The 15318-nt window shown below is 40.4% G+C and overlaps 1 protein-coding gene and 1 pseudogene across 18 annotated transcripts in view; one reads left to right on the forward strand and one right to left on the reverse strand.

Moving 5' to 3' along the window:
- The window catches only part of KDM4C (lysine demethylase 4C), a 432339-nt gene that overhangs the window by 34019 nt on the left and 383002 nt on the right, over positions 1-15318 (forward strand). For all 18 annotated transcript variants that reach the window (XM_049634710.1, XM_049634680.1, XM_049634624.1 and 15 more), the window contains 2 exons: positions 4636-4797; positions 12127-12302. In XM_049634710.1, coding sequence (XP_049490667.1) covers positions 4654-4797; positions 12127-12302 — 320 coding nt within the window. In that variant the 5' untranslated portion in view covers positions 4636-4653. The remainder of the gene's footprint in view (positions 1-4635; positions 4798-12126; positions 12303-15318) is intronic.
- Positions 13089-14662, reverse strand: LOC125924101 (prolyl hydroxylase EGLN2-like; annotated as a pseudogene).

The raw sequence follows: 15318 nt of genomic DNA on the forward strand, positions 1-15318 counted from the left end.
AAAAATCTTGACTTGTCTGTTTCTCTCACTTCTATCAGGAAATTCTGTTCCGAATATATCTGCAATCTGATCACTTCTCACTTCTCACTGCTGGTCAAAGTCACCATTTTATTTTGCCTGGATTGGTGTATATTGCCTCTGTGCTTCCAATCTTGTCTTTGCTTGGTACAGCAGCCAGAATGATGAGCCTGCTCACTGCTCTGCTTAAAATCCTCCAGGAGAGTTACCTTAGAAAGCCATGTCATCTCCTTGAAATACCTGTTAGAGTAGCAAGAATGGGAATGTACAAGAAGGGGAAGAGCCCCAGATTATTTCCCCCAAACTCTCTCTTCTCCTCATCTTCCCTGTCACCATTCTCTTTTTCTTATGAGTTCTAGTTACACTCACATCCTTGCTATTCCTTGAAGAGCCCAAGAGGCTCCTTGCTCTTACTTAGTTCAAAATGCTTTTCTTTCAGATATCTGCATGATTTATTCCCTCTCTCAGGCACCTGAAATGTCTTCCCTCACCTACCCTGTATAACATAGCTACTCCCTGGTTTTTTCTACAGAGGGCTTATGACTTATTTATTGTCTATTTCACTCCATTCCTTGTTAGGGTTTCTCTTCATCCTTCCTGAATGCCTGCTCAGCAGTTAGGCCTTCAGTAACTGTTGAGTGACTGGCTAGATTTCTCATTTCTTCCCTAGTGGCTTTTTCCTCTGCTGGAGAGCTATGCATGCCACCCTTGTTCTTTGGCGAGGGAAAAAGTAAGGCTCTCTTCCAGGTACCAAATATTTCTACAAAGGTAATCTGGGAGCTTCTTCCCCCTTTTCACTGCTCAGATTTTTGTGTTCTATTATTCTTTACCAGTCAAGCAAATGAGTTTGTTTTCTAAGTAACTTTCCTGTGTGTGAGATCAATGCTTTCCTTTTTCCTGCATTTGGTATCATTTTATGTATATACTTTAGCATTTTGTCATTTATTTCTTCATTCGGTTGGCATGTAGTTATTATAGCAGATGTTACAAACCAGGCTGGATCCCAGACTGGAAGTTAGGGCTTAAAGAGACAGAGAGTCTGATTTTCCTTTGAGGGGTTTAGAGTTTCAGTGTATGGTCAGAAGTGTCAACCGTTGGGACAGGCAACTGCTATAAGGAATGCAGAGAGGGAGGTCAAAGCAAACAGGATGGTTCACTTAGGCCTACTTGAGAAGGATTGAGAATCTTGCCAGGTAAGGAGGTAGGTAAAGGCTACTGTGATGGTAGGGAATGGTTTGGGCAAAGGCATGGAGAGTTCTGGTTTGTTGAGAGAAGCACAAATTGGTGCAAGTTGTTGGAGCTTAAAGTATAATGCAGGCTGTGGTGAGGGACAAGGCCCTGATAGTTATGTAAAGGCTGAATCTAGGCGCTTCTAAAGGATTATGTGTATCCTGTATAGAGGTTAGACTTCCATCCTGCAGCCCATGGATTTGGGCATGTGTATCACATATGAAGGGGGATAGGCAAGGAGGTGGCCTGGAAGGTTTTTTCTTTTGCATGCCTCGTCCCTGAGGCAAGGAGAATATTTTCTGTCATGTATTAATATATCTATATCCATGCAGATTATTTTCTCCTTTATATTAAGTTAATAGTGGGTGGCAGGGTTTAATTTTGATTCTCCTCACATGTACTTTTTGAGATAGATGCTTATTTAAACCTTTACTGAATGATGATCACATCTTTATCTGTAGCCCTGATCTGTTTTAACCTCTTATTATCCCATAGCATGTTTTCATCTTTAATTTTTTTTAAATTTTTTAATGTTTATTTATTTTGATAGACAGAGAGCGAGCAGGGGAGGGACACAGAGAGGGGAAGACACAGACTCCGAAGCAGGCTCCAGGCTCTGAGCTGTCAGCACAGAGCCCGACACAGGGCTCAAACTCATGAACTGTGAGATCATGACCTGAGCCGAAGTTGGACGCTCAACCGACTGAGCCACCCAAGCGCCCCAGCATGTTTTCATCTTTATCTATTCCATCCTGTCCCAGTTTTTCTTTTTGTCAGGCAAATTAAAATTATTAAAAAAAAAAAAAAAAAAAAAAAAAAAAGGAAAGCTTTGTTCTGAGAGTATTTGTGGTTTGGATTGTCAGATGCCAGACACTGTTACTGCATCTGGAAGTGGGATGGGGCAGGACTCCTTTCTAGGGCAGGCAGGCCAGTGCTTCTTACTCAGTTTTGCACTCCATGTGTATTAGGTGATTAGTAAATGTTGAGGGAATCATCCTGACTATTGTCAGCATAATTAAGTTCATATTTTTATAGCACAGTCTGCTACCTACTTTTTTACTTTGACATCCTGTAAACTTTCCTCTTTTCTTTTTTCTTTTCTTTTCTTTCCACTTTGCTTTGCTTTGCTTTTCTAATTTACATCCAAGTTAGTTAGCCTATAGTGCAACAATGATTTCAGGGGTAGATTCCTTAATGCCCCTTACCCATTTAGTCCATCCCCCCACCTCTCCAGTAATCCTTTGTTTGTTCTCCATATTTAAGAGTCTCTTATGTTTTGTCCCTTTCCCTGTTTTTATATTATTTTTGCTTCCCTTCCCTTATGTTCATCTGTTTTGTCTCTTAAAGTCCTCATATGAGTGAAGTCATATGATATTTGTCTTTCTCTGACTAATTTCGCTTAGCATAATACCCTCTAGTTCCATCCACGTGGTTGCAAATGGCAAGATTTCATTCTTTTTGATTGCCAAATAATACTCTGTTGTGTGTGTGTGTGTATATACACACATATATATACCGCATCTTCTTTATCCATTCATCCATGGATGGGCATTTAGGCTCTTTCCATACATTGGCTATTGTTGATAGTGATGCTATAAACATTGGGGTGCATGTGTCCCTTTGAAACAGCAACCCTGTGTCCCTTGGATAAACACCTAGTAGTGCAAATACTGGGTTGTAGGGTAGTTCTATTTTTTGTTTTTTGGGGAATCTCCATACTGTTTTCTGGAGTGGCTGCACCAGTTTGCATTCCTACCAGCAGTGCTGCACCAGTTTGAATTCCCACCAGCACTGCAAAAGAGAGGATTCTCCGCATCCTCGCCAACATCTGTTGTTGCCTGAGTTGTTAATGTTAAACATTCTGACAGGTGTGAGTAGTATCTCATTGTGATTTTGATTTGTATTTCCCTGATGATGAGTGATGTTGAGCATTTTTTCATGTGTCTGTTTGCCATCTGGGTGTCTTCTTTGGATAAGTGTCTATTCATGTCTTTTGCCCAGTTCTTCACTGGGTTATTTGTTTTTTGGGTTTTGAGTCTGATAAGTTCTTTATAGATTTTTGATACTAACCCTTTATCTGATATGCCATTTGTGAATATCTTCTCCCATTCTGTCAGTTGCCTTTTAGTTTTACTGATTGTTTCCTTTGCTGTGCAGAAACTTTTTATTCTGATGAGGTCCCAATAGTTCATTTTTGCTTTTATTTCCCTGGCTTCTGGAGACGTGTTGAGTAAGAAGTTGCTGCGGCCAAGATCAAAGAGGTTTTTGCCTGCTTTCTCCTTGATGATTTTGATGGCTTCCTGTCTTACATTGAGGTCTTTCATCCACTTTGAGTTTATTTTTGTGTATGGTGTAAGAAAGTGGTCCAGGTTCATTCTTCTGCATGTCACTGTCCAGTTTTCCCAGCACCACTTGCTGAAGAGACTGTCTTTATTCCATTGGATATTCTTTCCTGCTTTGTCAAAGATTATTTGGCCATACATTTGTGGGTCCATTTCTGGGTTCTCTATTGTGTTCTGTTGATCTGAGTGTCTGTTTTTGTGCCAGAACCATACTGTCTTGTGGATTACAGCTTTGTAATACAGCTTGAAGTCCATCCTATAATCTTTTCTAAGCTCCTGACAAACTAAACTCTCTCTGTCCTTACAGTACTTCCAGGTATTTTCACTGCTTGGAATATTCTTTCTCTTGTCTGGCAAACCTTACACCTTCTAATAAGTCTTAACTGTGTTCCTTTCTGGGGAAGTCATTTCTGAGTAATTTAGGTGGAGTTAGTTACTCCTGTCAGCGTACAGTTTTGTGTTGAGGTTTGTTCTGCCTCTAGACAGGAGTTTGGATGGTGAAGACAAACCTTATCCATTTCTCTGTCTCCAGTACTTTAGTCTGGTGCTTGGTAGTTTTGCTGAATGGGTAGTTTGTAAATTGTTCTAGGAAAGATTATGACAAGTGGAAGTATACCTAAAGTCAAGTCTGTGCTGGGGATGTTGAACATTGTCCATTCACTACTCAACCTAGACTAGGCCTTTATGCAGGTGCATGTATGACAGAGTGTTTCAGAACTGGTACATAGAAACAACACCTTTTGTAAACTTGTGAAGTTAGAAAATTTGTTCTTACTAGGAAGGATTTTGAGTAGGCAAGTAATACAATCAGGTCAGTGACTGAATCACAGAAATAGGAAGTTGGGAGGAGGAAGATTAGAGGCTGGCTTTTCCCCCAGGAGTCCAGGGAGAGATAAGGAAGTCTCCTCAATGATGTGGTAGAGGGAATGGTAAATAAAGGAGAAGAGTTCCTCCTGGGAATGCTTATATGCTTTTTGGGAGAAATGACCGCCAACCTTAAGCACACAATAATTCAGTGCTGATGACTGCATCATCTCCTCTGCAGAGACTGCCCTAAACCATCATGGAGGTGGCTGAGGTAGAGAGTCCTCTGAACCCCAGCTGTAAGATCATGACCTTCAGACCCTCCATGGAGGAGTTCCGGGAGTTCAACAAATACCTCGCGTACATGGAGTCTAAAGGAGCCCATCGAGCGGGTCTTGCAAAGGTGATTATCCTCAGATCCTTTAAGCCAAAAACAATCACTTGGCCTTTCATTTATGCTCTTAGTTTTCATGATATGGGAGATTGTTTATTCCAAAGGAAGATATTTGCAAATTTTTTTCTTGATAACCATGCAGGGCATTTGATTTCTTCACAGAATAATTATCTTATTTTTCAGTTAACTATTTATGCTAGGTTATGTTCTAGGGATTTTTTTTATTTTAATTAAAAAATTTTTTTTTATTTAAACAAAACAAAACAAGAATGGCTCCTAGAAACCAAAGATATCCATGTACGGGGCTCCAGAGGGGTGAGAACTATTCCTTCAACCCTAGGTGACCACTAATCTACTTTCTTTCTCTGTAGATTTTCCTGTTTTCATTTCTTTTCAGTTACTTGCTTAGCAAGTGTGGAGAGTGCTTGCTACATACCAGGCCTGATGCCAGGTGCTGGGGGGGGTATGATGGGATAGAACAGACCATGTTTCTGCCCCCGTTGAGCGTATATTGTAGTGGTAGCCTCTTTGGGTGGTGAAATAAGGACATTTAAGCAGAGACCCAGAAGATATAAAGAAACCAAGATGTGGGGACACAAAGAATAGCAGGTCCAGAGGCCTGGAGGCTGACCTGAGCTTCAAGTGTGAGAGGAAGGTGGTCTGTGGAATTGGGGCTCAATGAGCAGGGGAAGAGGTTGGTAAGTAAGGTGAGGGCCCTTGAAGGGACCAGATCATACTGGGCTTGCCTGGCCTTAGTAAGGATTGGGGGTTTATTCTAAGTGCAATGGGAAACATTGGTGGGCTTAAAGCAGAGGAGTGGAGGACATGGTGGCTATTTGTATGTTTGTTGTTTTTGTGTCATTATTTTGAAAATGTCACAATGGCTCCTGCATGAAGAATGGATGTGAGGAGACAGAGTGGATACAGGGACTCCTGCCAAGGGTAGTTGTGATATACTGAGGGTCACAGAAAGCACTGAGGAATGCATTGCAGGTTTGTACCCATAGACCCAAAGTTAGAACTCTGTTTTTCTTAATGTTTATTTTTGAGAGAGACAGAGACAGAACATGAGAATGGTCAGGGCAGAAAGAGATGAAGTCACAGAATCTGAAGCAGGCTCCAGGCTCTGAGCTGTCAGCACAGAGCCTGATGTGGGGTTTGAACTCACAAGCTGTGAGACCATGACCTGAGCCGAAGTCGGACACTCAACCAACTGAGCCACCCAGGTGCCCCCCCGCAAAGTTAGAATTTTGAAAGAGAGATCGTCTGTATAATTCATCCTTTGATCTTAACCTAAGATGGATTTTCTGTCCTTTCTATAATGGAAATATATTTCAGTCAGAAAGCTTCCCTCATAAGAGGCTGGGGGTGAGGGAGGGAAAAATTTTACCTCAGAAGAGTATATTTTATTGCACTTACTTCATTTTATTATTCTAAATGTTAAACTTGTGATCTGGGTTTCTGTAGATTTGTCAGCATCACCTCATAAGTTCCTGAGCCCTGTCAGAGCCTGCTCAACTGTATCTGGGTTATGGGTTCTCCTTGGAATCCCCATCTCTGAGGGGAGGTCCAGTAACATTAAGAGCAGATATCCAAGGAGAGAACTTCCAGAACTGCAGGGGTTGGTGTTCAAGTCCTCCTGCATCTGGATGCTCCTGCTTGTGCTGGCATCTATCCCCTGAGGTCTGTCAGTTTGTTATGTATCGTTCAAGTCCCTCCTGAAAAGGTTTAAAATTTGGTGATATGAAGTAGAATGAAGGTTTATTAGAGGTGGGTGAGAGATAGAAAAGGAAGCTAAAGATAAAACAAAGAGAAAAGTAAAGAGGTTTATAATGAATTTCTCAGGTAAGGAATCCTTACTTTAACCTATTTATTGAGTTAGCTCTTAAAGAACTCCTTTATGGAACCTCAACACCAGATTATCTTTGAAGAGAAAAATAATTCTTGAGTTGAAGAGAATGTCATTTCAGAATCATTTGACACATATAATTTTGATCATAAACTAGTAGTGGGTTAGCAAGGATTTGGGCTTTATTTAGGTGGAGGGAAATTGGGGGTGACAGGTTGTCCCCTTCTCTGGGCTTTGAATGCAGCCCTTTGTCCTGTTTTTCTTGCTTTTTGTTTCTTGAAAACATAGATCTTACTGTGTTCCACTGAGATTAGTGAGTGTCCTGTGGTAGGGTGGCACATTTAGTAACACTAGGCGGGGAAGTAGCACACACACACCCTCACAAGGGAGTTGCAGGCTCACAGGGTACACTTCTGCTGCTGTTGGCATTATGAATGGCAATTAGTTTCTGAATGTTGAACAAAACACACCTGAGTCTAGACATTTTTTTTTTTTGAGGGAGAGAGAATCCCAGAAGGGGCAGAGAGAGAGAGAAGCACGGCTCACCCAAGGCAGGGCTTGAGCTTACCAGAAGCCAGGCTCGTGCTCACCTAAAGGGGGGCTTGAGCTCACCCAATGTGGAACTTGAAGTCATGAACTGTGACATCATGACCTGAACTGAAGTCAGATGCTTAACTACTGAGGCATCCAGGCGCCCCTAGACATTTTTTTTTTTTTAAGTGAGATTTATTGACAAAGTTGGAGAAATTCATTTATTCAATCTTGTGATAATTTTCTTTTACTTATACTAGGAATACAATGAACTGGTTTTTTTTTTTTTTTTTTGGATTTTTTTTGTGGATTTTTTTGCCATTTGTGTTATCTTTTACATGAAGTCACATAAAGTCAGTTTCACCTACTTACCATTTTTTTTTTTTTTCTGGAAGTTGCAGCAATAGCAAACATGTAAAACTTCACCAAATCAAATTGTAAAAATCAAAACTATATTAATGCTGCTAGTTTGCTTTGAGGTCAAGTCCTGGAGACAGAACCACTTATGAGATTCTTTGTTAATGCACAATTTAATGAATTGCTCTTAAAATATGATTTGGAGAAAATGGTTCAGTAGTTCCAATAGTAGTGACTTTGGCCTTAGATTTTTCTTTAATCAACATTTTTTAGATTTATACTTTGGATTTAATTTTTATTTCCATAGTGAGAGATTTGACACCCTGACTTCTATGTAAAAGGTGGTGGTCAAGTTGGGAAAGTAAAGAATGTCAGTCTCTTTAAATTAAATGTAAAACTTACATTGTTTTTGTGGAGAAGGATTATGATGAACCTTTAATTACATATGAAATGGATAAAATTATTCCACAACAGTAATCTGGACATAGACTACCCTGGGCTATAGGTTATGCACATTACATAATTTTGTGTCCTTAAAGTGTGAAGAAAGATTGTAAGATGCACTGTTCTTCCCCTTCCTGCTTCTTCCTCAGTAGGTAAATGGTGATAATAGCAATTTATTTCAACATAAGTAGTACAAATATAGATTTCAGTTAGAAAATTACTATTGGATATCCAGTCCAGGCTGGGATTGGGGAAATGGTGAAATAAAATAACATGTATGTATTCGTTTTGATAGAATAATCAAGAAGGTAAACTTTAGGAGGAATAGTTTTTTCCTTCAGTTAGACTGATTGAATGTAAAAGTTTAACTTTGGAATGTTTTAAAACCCTAAGTATGTTGTGCTTCCATTTCCTGTGTAAGAGAATCTGATGTGTTGATACTTAAAATTATAGTCCAAAAGTAAGATTTTTGTTATAGACCTGAACTTACAAATTTTTAAAGTTCTGTCTGAACATTTTTATCAAAAGTAAGTGTGAACACATACATGAAATATTTAGAAAGATAATGTTTAATGTTCTAAATTAAAATTCTCTAAATTTAGAAAATTGCTACAAAACTTTTTTTTCACAAGACAGGAAAATACTAAGCTCTAAATATAATATTAATTTTGATTGTAGATGTATTTATTTCTAAACAAGAGCCTGAATCAATCCATGTTTATTTGTTCGAATTACTTGCACTTATTTCTGATGAAAAAGTTAGCATTTATAACCTTTTTCCCTTTCAGTATATTATGAAGACAATTTAATGTATTTATCCATATCCATTTGGTACGATTATCCATATTCTTTTAAAGTATTGAGTATGGGGGTACCTGGGTAACTCAGTCGAATAAGCGTCTGGCTCTTGATTTTGGCTCAGGTCATGATCACACGATTCATGAGTTCAAGCCCTACATTGGGTTCTGCGCCGACAGTGTAGCTCCTGCTTGGGATTCTCTCTCTCCTTCTCTCTCTACCCCTCCCCTGCTGTGTCTCTCTCTCTCAAAAAGAAATAAAAAAAAAAGTGAGAATAGAGACAATCATATTATATGCTATTGAAAACATATACTCAAGGGGCGCCTGGGTGGCTCAGTTGGTTTAGCGTCTGACTTGTGTAAACAATTCAGAGCCTGGAGCCTCCTTCAGATTCTGTGTCTCTCTCTTTCTCTGCCTCTCCACTCTCTGCCTGCTCCACTCTGTCTCTACCTCTCAAAAAGAAATAAACATTAAAAAAAACAACAACACATACCCAATACTTTATTTTTCAATGTTTATTTTTGAGAGAGAAAGTGCATGTACATGCATGTGTGCAAGGAAGGGGCACAGAGAGAGGGAGACAGAGAATCCCAAGCAGGCTCTGCACGGTCAGTGCTGAGCCTGACATGGGACTTGAACTCATGAACTGTATGATTGTGACCTGAGCTGAAACCAAGAGTCAAATGGTTAACCCACTGAGCCACCTGGACATCCCTCTATTCTCACTTTAAACTAACATACCTTGGATGCAATAAAATGTGAAATATCTCTGTATTGCTGATGAAAATTAAATTAACTTTAGATTCGACAGTGCCCTGTTGATTTTTTTTTTTTTTTTTGGTAGTAAATACTGTGTTTTATCAGCTGTGTAACATTGGACAAATCACTCATTCTTCTGTCCCCGTTTTCTCATTTCATGAAGCTTGACCTAGAGTTTTCACAAAAGCTACTTGCAGGAACACTGTAGATCTGAATATGAAAGACAAAACCTTAAAACACTTATAGTATAACATAGAATGCCTTCATGCTCCAGAGTAGGAAATTTTTTTTTTTTAAACCAAAGGTCAAAGTAGCAAAATGAACAAATTGGATTTTGTTAAGATTAAGAACTTAATGTTTATCAAAATATACTCTTAAGGTTGGAGGGCAAGTTATAGAGTAAGAGAAGATACTTGATATATACACACATATACATATAGATATTAGCAAATGTATATATACATGATCCAAGAATAACCAGACTATATAAAGAATTCCTATACATTAAGAAGAAAAAGACCAACAGTGTAGTAGTAAGATGGTTAAGAGTTGAGTAAGCACTTTATAAAAGGGGATATTCATAGGGAATATATAAAGAGATTTCTTTAATAATTAAGAAAATGCAAATAAGGTCCACAATTGACTACCATTATAGAACTTATGAGAAAGACTAAAATTTAAATGATCGGCAATATAAAGTGATGATGAAGATGTGAAGCAACAGGAATGCTCCATACACTGCTGATGGGAGTTATTGGTAATAACTGTTAAATTTGATCTATACATATCCTATGTCCCAATAATTTCACTGTTAGGAGTGTCTGTGTATACGAGTTTATTTTAGAGAACTGTGTGCTCATATGCAGCAGAAGATGCATGCAATATTATTAATAGCTGTGTTCTTTGCAAAAGCCAATAAACAGAAAAAAACAAGTGACAACTAAATGGTCATCCATTTATGGATAAATATTTGTATGAAGGAATATTGAGTAGGAATGAAAATCAATGAACTTCAGCTATGTAGGTCATAATATGTGTTTTTTTTTTTTAATAAAGTTAATTTATTTATTTTTAGAGACAGTGAGTGAGCTTGCACAAGAGCAGGGGAGGGGCAGATAGACAGGATAGAGAGGGAGAGAGAGAATCCCAAGCAGTCTCCATGCTGACAGTGTAGAAGCAGATGCGGGGCTCAAACTCATGAACCATAATCATAGGCCATCATATTTGACCCCTAACAAAAATATTGAGTGAAATAGAAAAGATAAACCTCAAAGAAGATATGTATATATGGATGATTATACTTCCGTACATTTCAAAAAAAAAAAAAACAAACGGTGCTGGGATGCATACCCAGGCATAAAACTATAAACTCCAGCAAGGAAATGAATATCATAAATGCTATGTGAGTGGTTACCTTTTGGGCAAGAAAGGGATGTGTTTGATGGGCAGTTGGAGGTACTCTGGTGTTTGCTTTATAATAATTCACAGTTACATATTTGTGATTGTGCATTTTATTAACGTGTGCTGTGTTTTGCGATTAATTTTTTAAAGTTTATCTTAAAAATTAAAACAATTTCTAAAGGTGAATAAATTCCAGCTATAAATCATGACTTTATAACTTTGTCCCTTCTAATTTTAATCACATGAACATATGTTTTCGGTCTTATTGTTAATGATCTTTTCATTGTTTTTTTAAAAAATTTTTTAAAAGACAATCTTTTTAAAAAATTATTTATTTATTTTAGAGAGAGAGCAAGCGAGAGTGTGAGTGAGGCAGAGGGGCAGAGGGAGAGAGAGGGAGAATCTTAAGCAGGTTCCATGCTCAGCGTGGAGCCTGACGCAGGGCTCAATCCCATAACCCTGAAATCATGACCTGAGCTGAAATCGAGAGATGGACGCTCAACCAACTGATCCACCCAGGTGCCCCTAATCTTTTCATTGTTAATAACCAAGTGTTTAAATAGTGTTGGAAAAGAGTGGTGTGCTGAACAACCTCATACAGGAACATAAAAGTTGATAATGCACGTCTCTTTCTAACTTTGTGTTCAGTTATGTCATGTTGGTAAGCTCAAATTAGCCGTGGTGGGAATAATTACATCATGGAAATAAGCAAGAGCTACAAACCAGGGTTTTCTCTACCTTCCTGGAAACTGATTGTTAAACATTTACTAACACACCAACCACTATGCTGTTTGCTGTATTGTGTGAGAGGTATTTAAAGAGAATAATACTGACTAAACAAATGTTTACTTATTTTTTATCATATTAATATAGGCATTATTTGAACTTCAAGTTATTTTGCTTCTATGTATCTCTTCATTTTACCTTTAAAATTGAGAGGTTAATAGTATCAACTAAAAAATAAGTTGATAAAAGTATAGTTGATATAAAAGTACTATTTGGTATAGTGCACAATAAGTTTTGCTATTTCTAAAAAATCATATCAGTGAGGTGAATATTTAAGAGAATGCAAGTATTTCCCTTCATCTGCATCCTCATTGTTCTTTTACGCATTTGTTATAGAAATGCTGAGAAATTCTTTGTTTGTATTCCGTTGGAATATTTTCCAGATAATATTTTATTTATTATTTTATTTTTAGGTGATTCCTCCTCGGGAATGGAAGCCAAGGCAGTGCTATGATGACATTGATAATTTGCTTATTCCAGCACCGATTCAGCAGATGGTCACAGGGCAGTCGGGACTGTTCACTCAATACAACATCCAGAAAAAAGCCATGACAGTGAAAGAGTTCAGGCAGCTGGCTAACAGTGGCAAGTGAGTGCATGCAGTTTGCTGTTTTTATTTTTTTCAGAGATATACATGAACATGGGAGGAAACCAAATAGAGGAGCTTGGGATGAAAAGCAGTGGTTTTCTGCATATCTTCTTTCAGTTTTCATTTAACTGTTCCTGTTTTCTCTTCGTCAGGTGGTTGCCTGATTACATTTAGTTTACTCCTGAGGAAGTTGTTTCTCGTTTTATCATCTTATTCATAATATCTATAAATGGTTTTTTCTATATTTTAGTTGCCCTGAGATTTTGATTCTACACATTATTCATATTTGTTAGGCAAATTTTCTTCTTTGTGTCAGAGTGCTTAAATCTTTTTTTTTTCCTTTTTTTTGGCAACTCTGAGGTAAACTTTTATTTCTTTCTTGGCTGACAGGACTTTTCACACCCATGCTCCTCCCAGCACCTTTTTCCTGTCCACACAGTGGCAGCGTATTCCAAAAGGTACCATAGCCATGTGGTTGGGGAGTCACTTCACATTCCAGGCTTTTGGAGTTGGGGGCTTGGGAATACTGTCCACCCCCAACAAATTTTTACCAGCAAGAGGCCATGATATCCCCAGCCCCCAAACCTGTATCCTGGTGGGAGGTGGCAATGCCTCCTTAGCTCTTCACACCTTAGAGAAGCAGGACCATAGAGGGTAAGCCACAGGCCCCCCAGCTCCAGTAGCTCCCAACACTGGCCCCTGCCCAGGTCACAATCCCAGCCCCATTACCAGGCAGCAGAAGTCTTTCCTTCTCCTTTGGCTTCAGTGTCAGATGAGCCCTCCACACTAGGCAAGACAGAGGCAAAGCTGGAAGTAGCAGCAGTGGCAGAAAAGGAAGCAGGCACTGAGATTGGTGGGTTTCTGGGCCAACAGCATGGGGCCAAAGGCTTTCCCAAAGTCAGGGCAAGCTGTCTGTTCATGCAGCTCTGAGGATGGCCTGTATGTGGGTGTAGTTGGCTATGACACAGGTGTTTGGACACAATTCTGCCCAGATGCTAGCCGATGGCATACCAGTGATGGCATACCTGGTATCATAGGCTGGTTTCACCTCATGGGGGTTCCGCTGATCAGACCTTCTGATATTGGTTACCACAGTCCAGCTCTCAGGGAAGAATTGCAGTAGCCTGCCATGCACCTTTATGTCCCAGTTCTGATTCAGGTAATAGATAACAGGTGATGCAGTGCCCACTGCCATGTGGATTGTCAGCATGCTTCATGTTCCCCAGCCTATTGACTGAATAACATACCACCATGGCCTTGATTGTGCCTGTGGATGACATAGCCACCTAGCACCCAACATAGGGACAGATTATAGCATCCATGTGGGCCATGAGGACCCCAGTGCTTTGACAGCTAGGCTCATGGCCTTCTGTTCAGGCAGTCTGGTCCCTGCAGAGGCTGCATGGTGAAATAGCCCATTGGCTCACTAGCTGCCCATCATGCTGGTGCCCACTCTATTTTAGGGCCTCTGCCTCAGCCAGCACATGGCCATCCAGTGCTGCCCCCAGGAAGTTCTCCTTGATACAGATGCTGCAGGATACAGTATAGTCCGGGGCCAGGTACTTGGGCATGATGGGTAGTCCCTCCTCCCACACTGTGAGCCCCACACTGGTCTCCCCATTGCCACTGCTGCAGCCCATGCTGCCCTTCCCTTTGGCCTCTGCTTCCTGGTTCTCCTGTCTACCCCAAGGGCTACTTGCTGCTGCCCATTTCCCTTTGGGGACCTCAAGCAGGGCTCCCTGGGCCACCAGTTGCTAGTACTCCTTGGTGATCTGTGCTGCAGTGCCCTTACTCTACAGAGGCTGCAGCTCACCACCATCCTGCCTGCTGAAGCTCTCCCTCAGGGGGCTGACTGTGGTGGAAGTGGCTGTGGCCCTGGGAGTCCCACTCCCCACCAAGGCCTGATCAGATGCTCCTGATTGGTGGTGGGAGGGTAGCAGGGGACAGGGCAGGTAACTCTTCACACCAATCTTGGCCCAGCCAGGATCCAAGGGCTGAGACACAGAACCTGGGAGAGCCTCACTTAGGGACTGTGGCTGGCATGGGTTGGGTTGTCCATGACAGCAGTGTCTTCATCCCCCCGGTATGAAGGACACGGCCCAGGCTCATGGTGCCACCCTCCTCTAACTCGGCCTCCTCCACTTGATGCAGCTGGGGACAGGGTGGCTGAGCCTGGTGTGAGGCAGGGTGAGGCAGGACAGGCAGCAGAGACTCTTCTTGTGCCTTGTGGTCACTTGTAGGTCACCAAGTCCTCTGCTGCCCTTAGGGCCTGGGAAAGGACCCATCAGGGTGGTGAGCATTTTTCTCTGCTCTCCGCACTGTTGATTGTACCTGCTACCCAGTGCCATACACCACGCCATACCCCTGACAGTGTTTAAGTCTCAGATGATAAATTATATGTTTAGAAGATGAGTAATTTAAAAAGAAAACCCTTGAATGACTTAGAGGGCCACCATTATTGTATTAGCATTATTGTAATTATACCTATTGCTGTGTAGCAAATTACCCCAAATCTTATAGCTTAAATCAATAAACATTTATTTAATATTTTAGTTTCTGAAGGTTAGGAATCTGGGAGTGGCGTGGCTAGGTGACTGTGGCTCAGGGCCTCTCGTGAGGTTACAGTCAAGATGTTAGGAGGGTGGGGCTGTTATCATCTGAAAGATTGACTGTGACTGAAAGATCCTGTTTTAAGATTGCTCCACTTACATGGCTATTGGCTAGAGTCCTGAGTTCTTTGCCACATGGACTGCTCTTCATGTTGTGGTAGCTAGCTTCTTCCAGAGCCGGTGATCCAAGAGAGTAACCAAGATGGAAGCCACAGTATCTTTTCATGATCTGTTTCTTGACTATCCCTTCTGTGTTATTTTGTTTCTTACAAGCCAGTTGCAAAGTGAATCCAATAGTTAAGGGGAGGAGAATTAAGCTCCACTTCTTGAAAGGAGGAGTATTAAAGAATTTATGAACATATTTAGAAACCACTACAGTTATTAAGTTACCTTTTTAAAATTTTAAA

Source organism: Panthera uncia, chromosome D4 (assembly GCF_023721935.1).
Source record: "Panthera uncia isolate 11264 chromosome D4, Puncia_PCG_1.0, whole genome shotgun sequence".
NCBI lineage: Eukaryota > Metazoa > Chordata > Mammalia > Carnivora > Felidae > Panthera > Panthera uncia.